This window comes from Ixodes scapularis, unplaced genomic scaffold, assembly GCF_016920785.2.
Source record: "Ixodes scapularis isolate PalLabHiFi unplaced genomic scaffold, ASM1692078v2 PGA_scaffold5__190_contigs__length_132052651, whole genome shotgun sequence".
Classification (NCBI taxonomy): Eukaryota; Metazoa; Arthropoda; class Arachnida; order Ixodida; family Ixodidae; genus Ixodes; species Ixodes scapularis.
The window spans coordinates 73,992,828-74,010,222 of NW_024609880.1; the positions used below are offsets into that span (position 1 = coordinate 73,992,828).

At 46.7% G+C, this 17,395-nt stretch overlaps 1 protein-coding gene across 2 annotated transcripts in view; it reads left to right on the forward strand.

Annotated features, from left to right (window-relative positions):
- Window positions 1–17,395, forward strand: part of LOC8052741 (mediator of RNA polymerase II transcription subunit 12-like protein) — a 107,386-nt gene that overhangs the window by 15,074 nt on the left and 74,917 nt on the right. For both annotated transcript variants that reach the window (XM_040222507.3, XM_040222506.3), the window contains 8 exons: window positions 505–881; window positions 6,005–6,113; window positions 6,972–7,186; window positions 7,692–7,856; window positions 9,131–9,370; window positions 11,414–11,577; window positions 15,176–15,284; window positions 15,355–15,485. In XM_040222507.3, the coding sequence (XP_040078441.2) occupies window positions 505–881; window positions 6,005–6,113; window positions 6,972–7,186; window positions 7,692–7,856; window positions 9,131–9,370; window positions 11,414–11,577; window positions 15,176–15,284; window positions 15,355–15,485 (1,510 nt within the window). The remainder of the gene's footprint in view (window positions 1–504; window positions 882–6,004; window positions 6,114–6,971; window positions 7,187–7,691; window positions 7,857–9,130; window positions 9,371–11,413; window positions 11,578–15,175; window positions 15,285–15,354; window positions 15,486–17,395) is intronic.

Here is a 17,395-nt window from a genome sequence, read left to right on the forward strand (position 1 = left end):
TAGCTTATTTGCTCGTTAAAAGCGTGTTCAAAGATTGCGACACGCCTTTTTTGCCTTTTCACTCCGCGTGTCGCAAAGATTGCGACACGCCGAGTGAAGTGGTTGACGAAGGGCACTTGTCGGCGAGTTTCAAGCGATGGCTTTGCCCGCGAAGAAAAAGAGGAGTCTTATCCAAATGTGTACCTGTCAGGCTCTCTTCGAAAGGAGTTACGTATAATAAAATCATTTGGCATCTGCACTTTTTCTAGGGTTTTCATTGGCCCACACAATGTAGTCCGCGAGAAAAAAGAGTCCACATGTTTTTTTATTGCCCTGAGATGAATAAGCGATTTTGTAATATAGGAGTTGGTATATGCAGGAACTAACATTTTAAACAATATAAGATCAAAAACTACCTTTTTCAAAAACGACCTCAGTGCCCCTTAAGGCTTTCCAATGAGCTTGAAATGCGCCTTTCCTGAGGGACCAAAGTGCCGCAACGAAAAACCGGTGTCCGTCTTGCAGATGACAAGCCAACGTTCGAGAACCGCGCCGTGTTTGCCAACCTGGTGCTGCTGTTTGCCGAGCTGATCCACTGCGACGTGTTCTCGCACGACGCCTACATGTGCACTCTCATCTCGCGGGGCTACTTCGCCAGCCACCCCCCGGGGGGCGCCACCCTGCCCAGCACGGCCAACCCCCCCGCCACTGGGGGCACCCCGGAGCCCTCGCTCACCGGCTTCCTGGACCCCTCGCTCGGGCCTTCCCCGGGGCCCGTTGGGGTGGCCGGGGGAATGTCCATGGCCCTGGGGCTGGGCGGCCTGGGCATGGGGGGCCTGGGGGACCCCGGCAGGCAGCCGGACTCGCTGCCCATGTTCGAGCCGAGCTCCGTGAAACACGACGTGAGTCTGCCGCCCGCGCACGTCGGTGCGTGGTGCCACTGCACACACCTGAGGCGATGCTAGTGCAATGCCACCTAGAAAACAATGCCTGCTCCTTTCCTCCTTTAATGCTGTCGTTAGCGGATCCATGCAGTACCACACGTCTTCCGTCCGCGTCACCACGAGTGCGTCTCGCAGTGCCTCGTAACGACTGTGACGCCAAGACGTGTGCATCTTTTGTTTTGCTGTAACCTCTCGTAGTTGTCGTGGCCTTGTTTCCAAATCGCCAACTATTTATTTACCGTGTGATCCACTTATAACGATACCGCATATAACGACGTGCTGCTTATGACGATCGGTTTCTAGAGTTTCTAGACCAGAAATGCACAGTTTCTAGTCCAGATATGACATTCGGTTACAACGATTGAATTTTCGGGTTTTGTTAATATTGTTATAAGTGGATTGGACTGTACATTTTTACGGGAGTCGTAATGATGCGGGCCAGTCCGACGAGCGCCGAGACATAGCCCTTGAGCTCGCCGTGCTCCTTCTGTAGCTCGTGTCACGCAACTCGGGGAGTGTGCGCTCATGGATCATGCGTGCTCGCGCTGCAAGGCAGGAACAGCTAGGTGGCCGACGTGCTACAACAATGCCGATTGCTACATAGACTACCCCCCCGGCTCAAAAAGCAGTTGAAGAAGCCGTTGGTGCGCTAGTCTGAACTACACTGGGATACGGTAGAATTGTACAATGCGGGAACGGGTTTCGTGTTTTTGTGGTGTGAGGGAATGCTCGTTGCGGCAGATGATGGTAGGCTTCTTGTTTCGGGTGCCATGCCGACGGAGGGAAGGAGGTACGCTTGCCAGCTTAAGGTGGTCAACAGCGTTTGTTTGTCCATTCGTGCCAGAAGTTTTGTTTATACGGGCCATCGTAAGTGGGTTGTAGCAAATGTCAAACAGTGTCCTGTCACACAAGGACTTGTTGTGGTGGAATGATCTGGGCCGGCAAACCTTTTTTGTCGTTGGGATTGTCATGTGGGTAATGGACAAAGTTTGTCTATATAGGATCAAAGTCTTTAGGCGAAGTTGTGGGCCGTAGACCAACTCCGCCGTGCTGCACCCAAAGTCTAGCTTGCTTACAGCTCCGATTTCCAACATTACGAGGTGAAGGCATTCTGTCCAGGATTGTCGACTGGGATGCAGTAATGCCTGATGCAGTAATGCCTGTTTTGAGTTGCCCATGAAAACATTCAAAGAGTACATTCGCTCTAGGAGGGTATGATGTCGTTGAGATGTGTTGAAATTCGAGTGCCGTATTTACTCGCATAATAAATGCACTCACATAATGAATTCATCCTCCACAATTGATACAAACATTTGAACTTCTTTTTCTCTCGTGTAATGAACGCGCCTGCAATTTTTGGCTCTGCGTCCCAAATTGCGTCCAACTTAACTAGCCACCAAACCCACGAAGCCAATTTTTTTTTTGCCGCCAAGTGGTCTGGCCAAGTCAAGCCAAGCCAAGCCAAGCCGCTCTCGTAATAGCTGCAAGTAGGGTGACCACCCATCCCGCGACTCGCGGGACTGTCCCGCATTGAAGGCTCGTGTCCCGCGTCAAGTTCCCCAATCTTCAAAATGTCCCGCATTTCACGCTGTAGTAAAATTCACTCTGCAACTCATGGTGCTGCCGAACAACGGGGAAGCGCGGAGGTCACTGGTAATCGTGTGAATTACAATGGTACGCCATTTTCTATCCAAGCATTGCGGGAAGCAATTGTCGTTCTGCAGGAGGCCCGACGAGCATGCGTTGTTGTGCCTATCCCTTTAGTGGCAAAATATTGTAAAAGAAAATTGCTCGTTTCTTGCCATTATTTTCATATCGCTGTTTTAACGCAAAAGGGTTGCTGTTGATTTTTTTTTTTTTATAGTGAAGACAGCCCTACAAGGCAAAAAGAGAAAGAACATATTGTTAAAAATTTGCCTAGGACCATTTTCATAAAAGTAAGCGTTGACAATAAACAATAACCCGAAAAAGATTGACTGCTTCGTAAGTTCATTTGATGCATTGAGTGCTGCTGGAGTTGATTTTTATGCTTTCAAATTACACATTTAGTAACATATTTGGCATAAAAAGATATATAACTGGGAGTGAAAACTATTTTAGCTTAATTGCTGCAATACAATTAGCAGGCGTATAAACAGCACAGGATATTAAATGCGGTAACAGGGCCTCGGTTTGTGGTCTGCATGTTCATAAATTTCCTCTCTACCCCCCCCCCCCCCCCCCCTCCCTTGCCCCCCGTGTCCCGCATTTCGCTAGCAGGAAGGTGGTCACCCTAGCTTCAAGTGCGTAGTTGCGGAAGTGATCAACCGTGAAACCGAGCAGCATGCACACGTGACGCAGCTTGGGTCGAGGAATTGCCCAGCTCCAGACATTCTTTGCCTATCAGATGCGCTGATGTCAACAAACACGTCGTCGTCTGTGGTCCGCTTTCGGACAGTGAAATCATGAAAGCTGTTAGGCCTAACAACGGTCGCATTGCTCTTTGTGTTAGTGAGCTTCGTAGAGTGCTTTCCTTTTAGCAAAAGGCGCCAAAAGCATCCTAAAAAGGTTTGCAATTCAAAAAGCATGGTTACTGTGGCGCGCCCCCGTCTAGCCGTGGATGTGCCTCCATCAGTGGAAACGGGCCACAATACCTTGCCATGTGATATTGGCTCCTAATATGACATTTGCACGAAGTTTGTAAATGCAAAAGTTTCACCCCGCATAATCAACGCTCCCTCCAAATATGTGGAAATTTTTTGGGAAAAAAGTGTGTTCATTTTGCGAGTAAATACAGTAGTTGTGAGAGTGTTCTGAACAAGCTGGATTGGAATTGTCGCCTGCAATCGGGGGTGATTGTTGTAGGGACGCCAAATCCAGCAACCATGAGGTAAGGAATGCTGGTATGACAGATTCATAGACAATTTCTGTTAGGGGAACTGCTTCAGGCCATCTGGTGAAACAATCAATGACGTTGAAGAGGTACCGGTAACCTTGAGGGGGGGAAGGGCTCCGACAGTGTCTACCGTAGAATACCGCGCATCCGTCCATTCCACATTAAGCGCCCATATCCAAATTTCTAAGATCTGAGAAAATATGCACAGCACATTTATATGTAAAATTGATGACCGGACAAGCGCCCATCCCCCATTTTTTCGTGATTATCTCTATATTTTGAGTGGGCGCTTGCCCGGTATTTTATGGTATGTGGATGTGAGTGAAGCGTACGTTGGGGAGCTGAAATGTTGCATTCAGGGAGGTAGTGTGGCGATGAACCTTGCTACGCTGACATTTTATGCAGGTACATGCCTACTGCCAGATGGTTCAGCGTGCTTCCCATTTGGGGTGGGTTGGGAATCCACTAGTAATAACAGAAATTAAGCGGGCCTTGTCTTTGAGGGTGTATTGGGTGGAGCTACTAAGTGGTCTCAGAGTAGCGCATTCCATAGCGTCCGCTTGAAAAGGAAAATTGAGGTTTCTGATTGGCATTGGCTTATATCAGCCATTTTGAAGCAGGGAGAAAAAAAATAAAAGGGAAATACACGTAAAATGCTTATGTGGGAGCTTTGTACAGCCGGTGAATCATGGCTGGTTAGGCACAGGTGGGAATGTTGGTGTTTGCTAGGATTTTTTATATTGAGTAGCTCATAACTTAGTCTGTGAAAGAAGAATGCTAGCCCATTTGCCCACTCGTATAGCAGGCTCTTCTAGGTATCTTTGCTTCTTGTGAATTTAATTGTGCAGGTCCACTATTTTGTAGCCATTGATATCAGTGCCACAGTACTCTTCTGAAATGAATGTTGGGGCCTATTGATACTTTTGGAACGATGAGCAACTCTAGGCACCATATTTGATACGGACTTTTAGGACTATATAATAAGTTTAACTTCCTGTATTAAAGGGACTCTGACAGGGTATTTATGCTCACCAAGGTTTTTATTTATACATGGCATACGAGAGCCCAACTACCCAGAAGACAATTTGTGGCTCGAAATTCGTTTCCTTTTCGCTTGAAGACTGACGATCGAGAACTGGCCAGTTTGAGTCGCGCTAACTCTCTTCTCTGTGGTCACGTGCCATTTTCTATGGTTTAGACTTAAAGGGAAGATGGGGCACTTCTACATTTGAGAAAAAACGCTTGAATTGCGTTCATTTGGCCTTTAGAATAACAGATATCAAAATTATATTTCAATGCGACGCGCCGGAGAGCCAGAAGAGCAATTTCAAAATAGTGCTGAAGCCCCGCCCCCCTAGCCTTGGGCAGCCAAAAGATCCGTCGATGACGTCACGGACAGCGACTGTCTTTCGCGTTTTTCTCGCGTTTAACAATACTAACGCAGCAAATGGTTTGGGTATTCGGGTTCATGGGGTAAACATACACTAGAATTCACTTCTAACTCATTTTTTCCAAGAAGCTCCGTAGCTTCCCTTTAACCACCAAGGATAATCAAAGTCGTGGGTCATTGAAAGCACACGCTCAATACTAAAAATAGACAAAAAATATGATACCTATTTTTTTTTGTAGCTTCTAAAAAGCTGCAAGTATATTGAGAGAAAAAACGAGTTGCACAGCCACGTGACTTCTGGTAATTTTCTCCTCTTTATTTCTTCTTCCTCCCAGTCCAGTTTCAGTCTCGGTTTCGAGCAGGTGCATTTTTTTACTTCATTAAAAATATATGTGGTGCCTTAGCAAAATATTGATAGGGTAGTCTCCTAACAGCATAATAAACTGCCTAACAAAATAATTTTGGGTGGTGTGAGTGCCCTTTTAAATACCTACATTTCCTATTCAGGAAATGTAGGTATTCTAATAAATAAAAAAAAAAATAAAAAAAATGCTTTTTGAAAACATGTCTTGGGGTATTTAATGTGCATAGTCTAGTACTGTTCGAGGAGTGCATGCTGGTGCTCCTATCCATGTTGAAATCATAAAAAAAAGCAGGAAGCTCAAGATATCCAAGTCTACGGGTTTTTGCAACACACGTCTCCAAGTTGCTGCGCGTTACTACTTTGGTGCACATGGCCCCCAAGCCCCTCCCCCCCCAAAATGCGGGTGGAGTGAGTCAAACATAAAGCAATCGATGCTGCTGGCACCCTTGCAGGTGGGATGGAATGTGCAGATGGACATGGATGATGCAGGCCTTGATGCAGATCTGGACAAGATCCTCCAGAACATCAAGGAAGGGCAGCAGAACATGAGCGATCAGCCTGGTGAGTGTTTCCCCAGTCGACTTTTGTCGGCTGGCCAGCTGGCAGACGGGCTGCATCTCGGCAGGCGCTCGCCGTACCTCGTCTTCGCCATCGGTCGTGTCAGTGGTTCCGGTATGGTGCCTGGCACGCATTCTCGATTGATGTGTTTGGCGTTCCATCCCACCCAAACTTTGAAAGTGGTCCTGTAGCGGTAACAGTGTCGCGGGAGCGGGCGTTTATCGTGCCGTCGGTTTTCGCGAATTCTCGGCGGTTGTCACAGCGTCCTGACTCCCGGTCCCGCGAACCGTCAAGCTGGGGAACAACCTACGGCAGAACAGGCATCTGCCGTGTCCACTAATGCCGCTTTGCCACTGTCAGGATTGCGACGGGCAGCAACAAAAGGCGAGCGCGAGGACGTCGGGCAGAAATTGAGGGACTGCAAATGAGAGCACAGTGGACAGGTCGGTCGGGGATGCGTTCTGGGCGCTGTAGTTTCAGATCGTTGGCGTCCTCACTGCCTGGCTCCACGTGCATTGCGACAGGTCTCGTCGTGACCTGAGCCACTAATGAGCCACGCTTCGGAGCAATCGCTCTTCATTAATCTTATTACTAAGTTAGAGTCAGTTGCCAGTTAGAAGTTTTATTTGAAACAGCAGGAAACACTTTTCTCTCCTTCAGAAATGTTGAAACCATTTGTGACAGAGCAAAGCAATATTGCCTGAGTTTCCTGTCGCGTTTTCGATTTGTAACTGTCACCAACTGCGTCTGCTCTGCCTTAGGCGACCAAATAGCGGTGCGCATGAAGCAGTCGGGGAGTTGAGTGTCGCCGTTCTAAGTGTGGCCTATTTAGTGTCTCTCACCATGGCCGTTTCTTTGCAGACTCTGTGGGCTCGGACAAGGAGGAAGGGGGCTCTCTCCAGGGCCCCAACACTCCCCTGGTGGACCACCCGGGGGTTGGGGGGGGCGGGAGCGGCCATGGGGGAGGCCTGTCCGGGGGAGACCGAACCGCGTCCGGCGGGGCCCAGGCGGCCACGCGCAGCAAGAACTGGGCCCTCAGACATCTGCAGTACACCACGCACTTCCCACTGCTTCAGGTAAGTCGCTTTTGTACCCTGTACTTGGGAAGTACTTTGAGCAGCTGGATCGTTGGAGCAGAAACTTGTAGTTTTATAGGGACCATAGCTAAAGTCTAACCCTGAGGAGAGCTCCACAGCTTTGTTCTCCTCCACACCATTTCCGAGCTCATTTTCTGCCTGCCTGCCTTCCTAATCTCTGTTGGTCGGGTTCGGTTCAGACTGCCATAGAACTTTGAAGGATTAGAAAGGACTACCGTAGTCTGAAGGTCAATGAGAACTTGTGTGAGAAGGGTGTGGAGAGGAAGTTTTTGCCAAGGCAGCAAATTTCTGAGCTCCTCAAATTCGTGCGATGTATGACGAGAACCCCTCCAGCATATATGAGAAACATGTTCACCGCATGTTTTTTAATTTTTTTGAGTATTGGCAGGAGTGAACTAAAGTCGCAGGCCACCTTTTTTGATGCTTGCTTTCCAAGTGGAGTTTTGATCTCTCTAATGCCGATACTCTTGCTGCACTCCCACAGGAGGAAGGAGGTCTGTGGTCCCACGATTGCAACCAGCGCCACATCCTGCTGTATGGAGTGGGCAAGTTGAGGGACGAGGCCAGGCACGCCCTTAAGAAGGTCACCAAGGAGCTGCTGAAGCTCTTTGCCAAGAAGGCCTCTATGGACATTGCTGACGGCGGCAAGGTCTTTGACATTCTTCCTCTTTTTTTGTTGCACTCACACATTTGCTGTGTCTCTTCTTCATTATTTTGGGTCCATATGTTGCCTTCCTGTTGTTAGTCCCGATTGACCGCATGATGTATCATGTTTCCTCGTCTCTAATTATAAAGCAACCCTTAGGGGCATTTGATATGCTAGAATAGAATGCGAACCCACGCATTGTAACATACTGCCAACAAACCTTTCTGGTCCAGGAGCCTTTTTGAAGATCTCCATAATGGCCGTGTGGTTGGGCGCTGCTTTGAAGTTTTGCTGCGTTTTTGTCATCGTTAGGTTGTAGACTTGTTTGTTGTGGGAGCTTGGGATGCACTTGAAAACGCTAACTATGCCCAAAGTGTGACTTTAGCCATAGCTTCATTGGAATTAAGCAGTGTTCTAAACACTTACTTCATTGCAAAGTACACCACTGTCCATCACTGCACTTGTATGTCTAGCAGGCACACATTTCCTCTCGAATTATGCAAGAAATAGTCTGGTTATCATTGCCTCCACCACTGCTTCAAACTGTCTTGATGGAGTGCAATTTTATTACATCTACCCACTGCGGCACTCTCAGCGTAAACAAGCAATCGCTTGTATTATTTTTTTTCTTTTTAGAAACGAAAGGCTATGATAAAAGAATATTAGAGTGGTAGAAAGTGATCATCGAGGCACCAACCTAAGAGGTCAAATGTGATGCCTGCCAATACCATTCTGAAGTAAAATTCAGAAAAGCATTGACATTGTGGTCGTGCTAACATAGTTGCGTGCTGTACGTTGGTGATGGGTGCAACTATGCAGAGCGGAAGTTCGTCTAGTTCTTTTGCAGGGGTTGTGGTGACGTCAGAATGCCGAGCTGTGATTGGCTCTGATTGAAGGCTAGTGGGCAGACCTCAAGGCAGCTTGCTATGAGGTCTACCTACTACAGTAAAACCTCGTTATAACAAAATGGGATATAACAAACTAATGGATATAACAAAGCAATCATAATTCCCCTTGCTTGCTATAGTGGGAAGAAATGGACATTGGCTATAACAAACTAATGGTTATAACAAAATAATTATGACCGCTCCTTCAACTTTGTTATAACGAGGTTTTACTGTATCCTTCAATCGGAGCCCGGCATTCTAACGTCACCCAACCCTCGCAAAAGAAGCAGACAAACTTTCGCTTCGCATAGGTTGTTTTTTTATAACAAGGAATTCTGGTCAAAGTGTTGCTAAAACAGGGTTTTGTGCAACTCGCTTTCCAAACTGCAGGTGAAGAGGCATGCCCGCGACGCTTTTAACTTTGAGGCGGTCACAGCTCGCTTCCAAGCGCTGTCCTTCTTCGACCAGCACGTGGTTGCTCAAACGTGCGCAGCCTCCGTGCTCGAGATGTTGGGCGGCTTTGCTGCGGGGTCCTCCAACCACCTGCCGCTCGTGGACTACATTGCCTTCCTCTTCGACCTCATGGAGCTCTCCCTCAACATCCACGGACTCATCGAGTTTGGCCTCCAGGTGGGCAGAAATTTCCTCTTGTGCTCTTTTACCGAGGTTTTGTTTACTTCTAAAACCAAACCCACTGCCCAAAGTTGAGCTACTGAGATTCAGCGTTCAAGCTGCTGCAACTTTGGATTCTGGGCAGTATGAAGGTACCTGGAGTTTTAAATTTGGCTCCAAGGTGTGGACCCTCAAGCTTGGTTGCTGCAACTCCCTGTTTCCTGAGGGGGTCTCCCAAACTTTCTAAATTTTCAAGTCTTTTCCTAGTACAAGCACTATTTTAGTGTATCTAACTAATGCATTGGAGCACAGCTGAGTCAAACACATTCCAGTCCAGGGGTTCTTAACCACTGACGTTTGGGGATATTTTAGGGATTGGCGGAAGTGAGGGGAAATCCCACCCATGGGAGGAGGAGGGTGTTGGACGATTACAACAATTGCAGAAGGGTAAATGGGTGAAACTACAGTCTGTTGCAACTCAAGAAGGTAGGGTGAGGGTAAGACAGGCTGGGGAGGAAGCAGCAGACAAAATGCTAAAGAAAAGGAGGTTTCCCCCTCTCTGATTTAGCGTTCAGTCTGTTTCCTCCTCCCCGCCCCTTTTCCCCACCCTGCCTTCTTGAGCTGCAACGGACTACAAATGTGTGCAGACCAACTTTGAAGCTCTGAAATGGAGAATAAGAAAACCTACTCATTTGAGGCAAATGGTTTGGTTTGTTTAGCGTTTTGGAACAGCCAGCATCAATAAAAATTTACAGTTTTATTGCTCGGCTTCGCTGATGGCTGAGGGCTTCGGGAGTCCAAAGGGTCTGTGGGCCCCCATTTGAACAATAGTAATAATATTAATAATAATAAAATTCGTGTACAGTAATATCCTGAGAGATAAGCCGCCCCTATTTTTGGCACGATTTGCTATTTTTTTAAAAATGCAGAAGGATAGCCAATAGCCCATTTAGGAATTGCAGGGCCCTGGCCAATGGTGACCTCGGCAGAAATGGTGTTATACTTGGCCACGACGGGAGGAAAGCAACAATTACTGGCTAGGATGGACAGTCATTTTTAGTTCATTGCCCCTCCAGGCTGCAATCACAAGTTTTGCAGGTCACAAAATTTAAAACTAACATTTTTTTTCAGCGGAGCTGTTAAGGGATTGTGTCCGGTGCCAAACAATTGTCGACACCCGTGGCCGACACAACACTCTGGTTGCCGCCGTCTCTCATAGATGGCAGTAGCGTTCCAGAGTGTTGTGTTTGCCGGTTGTCTGCTTGCCACCATCGCTCATAAAGAGCGGCAACATTTCTTCAGAGGAATAAGAGCGGGAACGGAACGACTGGCGATGTGTGCAGCAGCGCGAATGCTTTCGCAACCGCCACGAGGCCACTATCGCCTGAAGTTCCACTGCGTCGAGTGCTTGATTCCCTTGCCAAAGAAGAGAAGATTGCTCGCCTAGAAAGCCACCGCTGAGAAGAGAAGCTACAGTGCCGCTGCTCTTCCTTCTTCACCAAAGTGGAAAGGCTGAAATTTTTTTTTCTTCAACTTTTGTTGATTGCACATTGAAAGTTAGCTTACTCCTTATTTGCACCCAGTTTGCGTTTGATTTTAGGTGGTCTATTTCTCGGGATATTACGGTAGAAATGTGCTAGCCACGAAAGCAAACATGCATGTATGTGGAACCAGGCAAAGAATGAAACACTTAACATCATTATACAGTGCATTGTAAAAAAAGTTATTAGCAAAACAAATCATAATATAACAGAGTGACTATTATGTAATGACATATGGATTACTGTGTGAACATATGAATCCATTCACATACATTGCTTTTTACTGCTTGAATGTATGATAAACAGTGACTCTGGTAAAGTGTTAAATAATGAGGGTATGTAGTGCCGTCTTTCTCTTTTACTGTAATTCGGTAGAGGAAATTTGGGAGCTCGGGGAAACCGTGAGGGTAATCTCAGAAAACCCCAGTTTCCTAGGAGCCCAGTTTGAGAACTCCCGGGCTAACAAATTGTCGGTCTCTTGTGGCTGGGACGCTTATCGTCGGTGGGCATGTCGATGCAGCTGCTCAAGGAACTTGTGGAAGTGGAGAACCAGCTCGCCCAGAAAGGATCTGCTCTGTCTGGCACTTATGCCACTTCCCTGGGCCTGTACATTGTGGGCCTCTTCTATAGGTACCACTGTTGCCTTCTGGTGTCCCAGGACTACACCCTGCAGGCTTGCGAGAGGTGAGCACCGCTCTGGGGCCTAAAAAGTCATCCGTCAGATAGTAGATTGCTATGGCTACGGCTATGGCATAACCATAACCATAGCAGTATTGTGTCAAAAAGGCTGCATACTTCGTTCATTAAAGGGGTAGCTTTATAGGGTCAACCAACCTTCGGAATTGCGTAAGCACGAAATATGTAGGTCAGTCAGTTTGTAACCGCTAAATAATCTTGAAAAAAAAAAAAAAAAAAAAAAAAAGAACGGCAACTGGTGTTAGTTTCAAATCGGCCACCGGCATGGAAGTTGAGTGCGCTGGTGCCTGAGCTATGGACCCAGCATACAGGAACAGGAGGAGCAGAAGGAGGTGGTGTGAGAAAGTGTGGAGCTGAGAGGGGTGGAAAGGGCAAGAAAGAAAGGAGCAAGATCAGGCAGTGTAGAAAGAGCTCACAAAACGAGGATGGAAGAAACGGGAAAGCGTGCTTCCCCTCTCTTGCTGACCCAAAAAATTCAGCGCAAAGGCTTTGTATCCAAGTGGTGCTGAAGTGCATGCAGCGTCTCAAAGAGATATTAGTGTGACATAATCGGTTTCCATGCAAAACCTTGCCATAGGCACCACATGAACCAACATTAAAATTCACAGGGTCTCTTATGTTATTGATAAGACGACTTGAAGGCGAAAGCCCAAGGGCCGATGTAAATGTGATGGTGAACCTCTGAAGACAGCGCGCTCTCTGACGACGCACTTTTGGCGCCTTTTCGTTGGCTCAATTTCATCGTGGCTTTGGCTGTGGTCCCATGAGAGCGAACCGCCGAAGACAGCGCGCTCTCTGACAATGCACTTTTGGCACCATTTCATTGGTACCTTTTGTGTTGCCGACGTGTTTTCGCTTAAGGACTTTAAAGGTCGACTGAACGATGAGAGATATAAGGCTTTCACCTTAATGAAACACTCAGTTGGGAAACTCACCCTTGAAACCCGGATTGCTTGCGTCCACCGAGACCAAACTAAATACGATAACAGCGCCACCCTTTAGCGACTATTCAAAACATGAAAGTTACTTTATATTGTTACTGTGAAATGGCACTGCGAGATGGCGCCACCGGCCCTTGTGCGACTCAACCTCAATCATGCAGACATGCAGTCCCCAGAGTGTCTGCTGTGGGAGGAATGATGGCGTTGCGATCGCCATTAGTTCGGTTCTCGACTAAGGATTGAAGCCACTTTCTTAAAGGGCAACTCCGGTCCATACTTTCGATTTTGGGATTATGACTGTTTTTAGTGCAGTCAGCGTCCCTGAATTGCAAGGTGTAATTTTTTTCTCGTTATTGTGCATAGTTTTAAAGATACCGACGCCTCAAAGTTTTGTTTGGGGCGCGGCCAACAAAACCGAAACTAGCCGCTCGAGGCCCCGGCAACACTGGAAATCAGCTGCTATGTGAACATGACGTCAGGATCGTTCTCGTTCAACGAGTACGGAGGCCGAGCGCCACCTACCTCTGTTGCGCTAGCCGCCTAAAGATAGGAGGCACACTGATTTTGTTTTAATTCTGTATACGTGGTAGTTACCCGCAGCATATGGAACAAGAGTTAGTGCGTATACCCAAACGCTAGCGACTGGAAAACCCGTGAACTCGTTCGGTGCCGTACTCGGCGGCCGCCGCCGTGCGTGCGCTATGCCGTACTCGTCGCTTGTATGCCCAAAAGCTAGCGACTGGAGAACGAGTGAACTCGTTCGGTGCCGTAATCGGCGGCTGTCGCCGTGCGTGCGGTCTTCCGTACTCGTCACTAGTCCTCTGGGCTCCGTGGATGGAGCGGCGTTGCTCTACGCCGCGCTGCCAGTGACGTACAGTACTGGTGGCACTCTCGCTTTCGCGCTGCGGGTCAGTCCCAGACACGAAACTTTGAGGGTCTCCGGCGTGGATCGCGGCGCCCGAACACACGTGTGCTGGGCTGTACACTTTTTTTTTTTTTTTTTTTCGTTCTTTTATTTTTGGGCGTTTAAAAGCCGAAGTCCGAAGTCCACTCGCCGAACAGCGTTCACCCACACCTTCTCCAATTTCCGATCCGTTGGAAACTTGTGAAAAAGAACCTCCGGGTTGCGCAGCGGGTTGTTTGAGCAGCGCACAGTGTTACAAGTTGTACTCGGCATCTTTCGAGGAACAGCTGGGCAGTCTTGGGCGCACCGAGTTGCTCGCTAAAACGAGTCTTAAAGTCCTCACAAGCAAATAAACAAAAGGCCATACCGAAGCTACACGGGCTACAGATAAAAGCAATGGCTAAACACGTCACTCACAAGCCGAAGTAGCGATGGTAGCGGCTCAAAGAAGGGCGCTCCGCGCAACGCCGGGACCGGAGGAAAGAAAGAGAACGATACGGACGTCACGGCCCAATGTTGCTTTAGCGATCGGCAACCCGCTGGCCGCCCGCTAAGGAGCAGCGGCTCGCGGCGGGTCGCATTTTTGTTATCGGCATTAGTTGAGAATGCGGCGTCCTCCGGACGTAATATTTTGACTGGGGTCGTATTTTGTGTCACTACAGCGATACCAGTAATTTATTTCATTTTGAGTTTTGGCCGGAGTTGCCCTTTAAAGGGGAGGCACAACCCCAGAAAAACAAACTTCTGCAAAAAAAGTTGATTTTGAAAAATGCCATATTTACATCCACCAACATCTAGAGAGTATCCCCAGAAAGTTTAATTAGTTTACGCTGTATAGTTAATTTTTTATAAATTATTTTCTGTCCACCAAAGCTAGAGGAAAGGAAGGGTTTGGAGAACTTTGAACGCATTTTTCTCCGTTCCACTTTTTGGTATAAATTCTATTTTAGTCAATGTATCGTTTGATAATGGCAATGCAGGGAAAGCTCGTTCTTCACTTTTCCTGAGTGCAATTTAATAAGGAATGCGGCTATGGAACTTTTTTGTCACTTTACGAATGTCTTTTATAAAAAAATATTGACATTTTGTCGAGGACACAGAAAACCAAAAAGTTCACCAATTTTGCAGAAGAGAAAATTTATATAAATAAGTGACTTTTTACAAAGAACTTTCCATAGCCACACCCCCTAGGCATTCTGCTACACATCTAACAAATAAAAGTCTTGAACATTGTTATAGTTTTCTGATGATAGATTAACTAAACAATGTAGGGGTCTTGCTGATAGAAGCTGCTCTAACTTCCTTCCCATTTAACCAACAGACCTGAAATTTTGTTATGCACACTCTAGCATGACACCAGCCTACCCTGGAAATTTCATAAATTTGAACCCAAGGGTTTAAAAGTTGACCCTCCCAGGGGGTGTATCCCCTTAAAGCAGGCTCTATGGCAGTTTCCCACCTGAGTTCTAGTAACGTTGACCTGAACTACAAGCCCAGGCACAAAAAGATTAAGTGTTATCTTACCCTAGGCACCACCTGAACTAAGAACACCACCCACCCATGAAGCTAACCTCACTGAAATGCATTTGGCAGAACAACCAAACATGCTGCCAATTTTTGTACTGGAGACTTCTTTGGGGACGGAATTGATCGGAATGGACTGATTGTAAATAGCTTATGGCATGTAGAGATTTCCTACGTAATCTGATGAACTCATCACCTTGCCAATTTTAACTTCCAGTTTATGCAAGATTGTGAAGAATGTCGCCAACCCAGCCGAATGCACCTCAGCGGAACGCTGCATCTTATGCTACCTCCACGATCTCTATTCTTCCTGCTACTACTTCAAGGTTAGTCTACGAGTCCATACTTTCCAAATTTTGTCGGGGGTTGAGACTCATTTCTGGGTCTCCTTTTCAGTCCAAGCATTCCGAGATATTTGGCTCCTTCTACTCGAAGGTGAAGCAGACGCTGTACGCTCCTCAGACTCCGTCTGCCTTGAATCTCCTTTGGAACACGACATACATGATCGAGTGCATCAACAACCCCAGGTCAGTTCTTTTTCATTTCTCGTACTATGTAGTACGTAGTTTACTCAATGACGACCTTCACCCAGTGTTGCCAAATTGTGGGCAGTTTCCCATATTGTGGGAAAAAGCATGACAGCTAGGGAAAAAGGGAAACCAGAATTTAAACACTTGTAAAACATGGGAAATATTTTTAAAACGAAACTAAACCAAAATTTTGTAATTTTCTTATCTACATCGAACAAGAGAAAGGAAGTGGCACTAGCTACCAAAGCAGTTTGCTGTTTTGTAGGGTTGTGCGAATATTCGAAATTTCGAATAGTAGTTCCGAATAATACACTATTCGATATTCGCTTCGAGAAGAACTTCACTATTCGCGTTTTTCGAAGTGTTGATTGCGGTGGGTTAGCCCTGTTGAGTGCGCTTCTTTCCGAGCATTCGTGCACTGCGGAGAAGCAATACCCGCGAAAGCAAGCTCTGCGGGTGTTGCTTCTCCGCATTACATCGGTGCTCGGTAAGAAGCGCACTCAACGGAGTAACCCGCCGCGAAAAACATTTGGAAAGGTATGAATATCGCAGTTGCGTGCTTGGACGAAAACCATACATTCAAAGTGCACATGTGCCGGCTGTATATGAAAATAAATGGAAACTTTGTGAATGTGTGTACTATCTAAATTGTAGTAAAAGTTTTAAAATTAAACTGACTGCTTTGCAAGAGTAAATGTTGGGCAGAGATGCCTTTACAACCTGCATTCATCATGCGCGAGTCATTCTTTTTTAACTCGAAATTAAAGAAAGAATATTTAAGATTCGTAAATTCACTCAATTGGGTATAGTTGGCCATTTCCATTGGATTAATTTTATGTCAAACTTGTTGTTTGCTTACCATCCCAAGACGTCAGACCTTCTGAGGTCACAGTTCATAAATATAGATAGATTAAACTCGGCTTATAAATGAACAGGTGGAACAACCTTCACAAGTTTCGCTGGGGTTTTGTCTAAGCATTATGTTATGGTAGTGAAAGGCGTGGAAAAGCTATTCGATATTCGGTTCGAAAATATTCGGCCAAAATCACTATTCGCTTCGAATTCGCTTCGAACTCAAAATCCGCTATTCGCACAAGACTACTGTTTTGAAGAGCCAACCTAATTCATCACGACTTACATCGTGTGCGTGCTGCAAGCCTGCCGGTACAGTACTGCCGGTTCGCGCACTTTTCTCACCGCTAGCTACGCACACTAGTCCTCTGTCAGTGCGATAGATCATGAATTGCATCGTGGGTGGGGTCCCTTTCACATCACGAAAACGAGCAATTTTAGTTTAGTTTAGTTTATGGCCCGCTTGCCTTTATTCAGTTCCCCTGGTTCATTCAACCAATGTATAGTGCGGAAAAGAAGGAGAGGGGAGACCAGTTTTGCCGAATGCCAACTACATTTTGTAATTTATGCAGTGCAAACTTCTACAAAACAAAAACATTGGGGAGGTGTTGGTGCATTTAAATATACTTGGCATCATGCGTATCTTAAAAACGACTTCTGTCACTAAAATGGTGTTGTGGGAAAAAAAGGGAATTTTCGCCGCTTGGCGAGGGAAAAACCAATGTGGCAGCGTGGCAACACTGCCTTAACCCCTTAACCATATTTTTTTTTTGTTGTTGTTTTTATTCTAAACTGTTCCTCTTCTTATCGTACGTGTAGCCCAGGCCAGACGATTGGTCACCATTCTTAAGAACGTGTAGATAAAAGACATGTGCTGCCACCTCTGAGCAGCGCCGCAAACTAAGCTTTGGATGAGCCTGGGTCGTCTCAAACAGCCAAGGGGTGTTTGGGACGACCCAGTCTCTCGTCCTAAACGGTTTGGGGACGGCTGTAGGTGGACACGCTAGGCTTGTCCAAAATGGGTGAGGGGTTAAAGGCGTCGCAACATGGTAGTT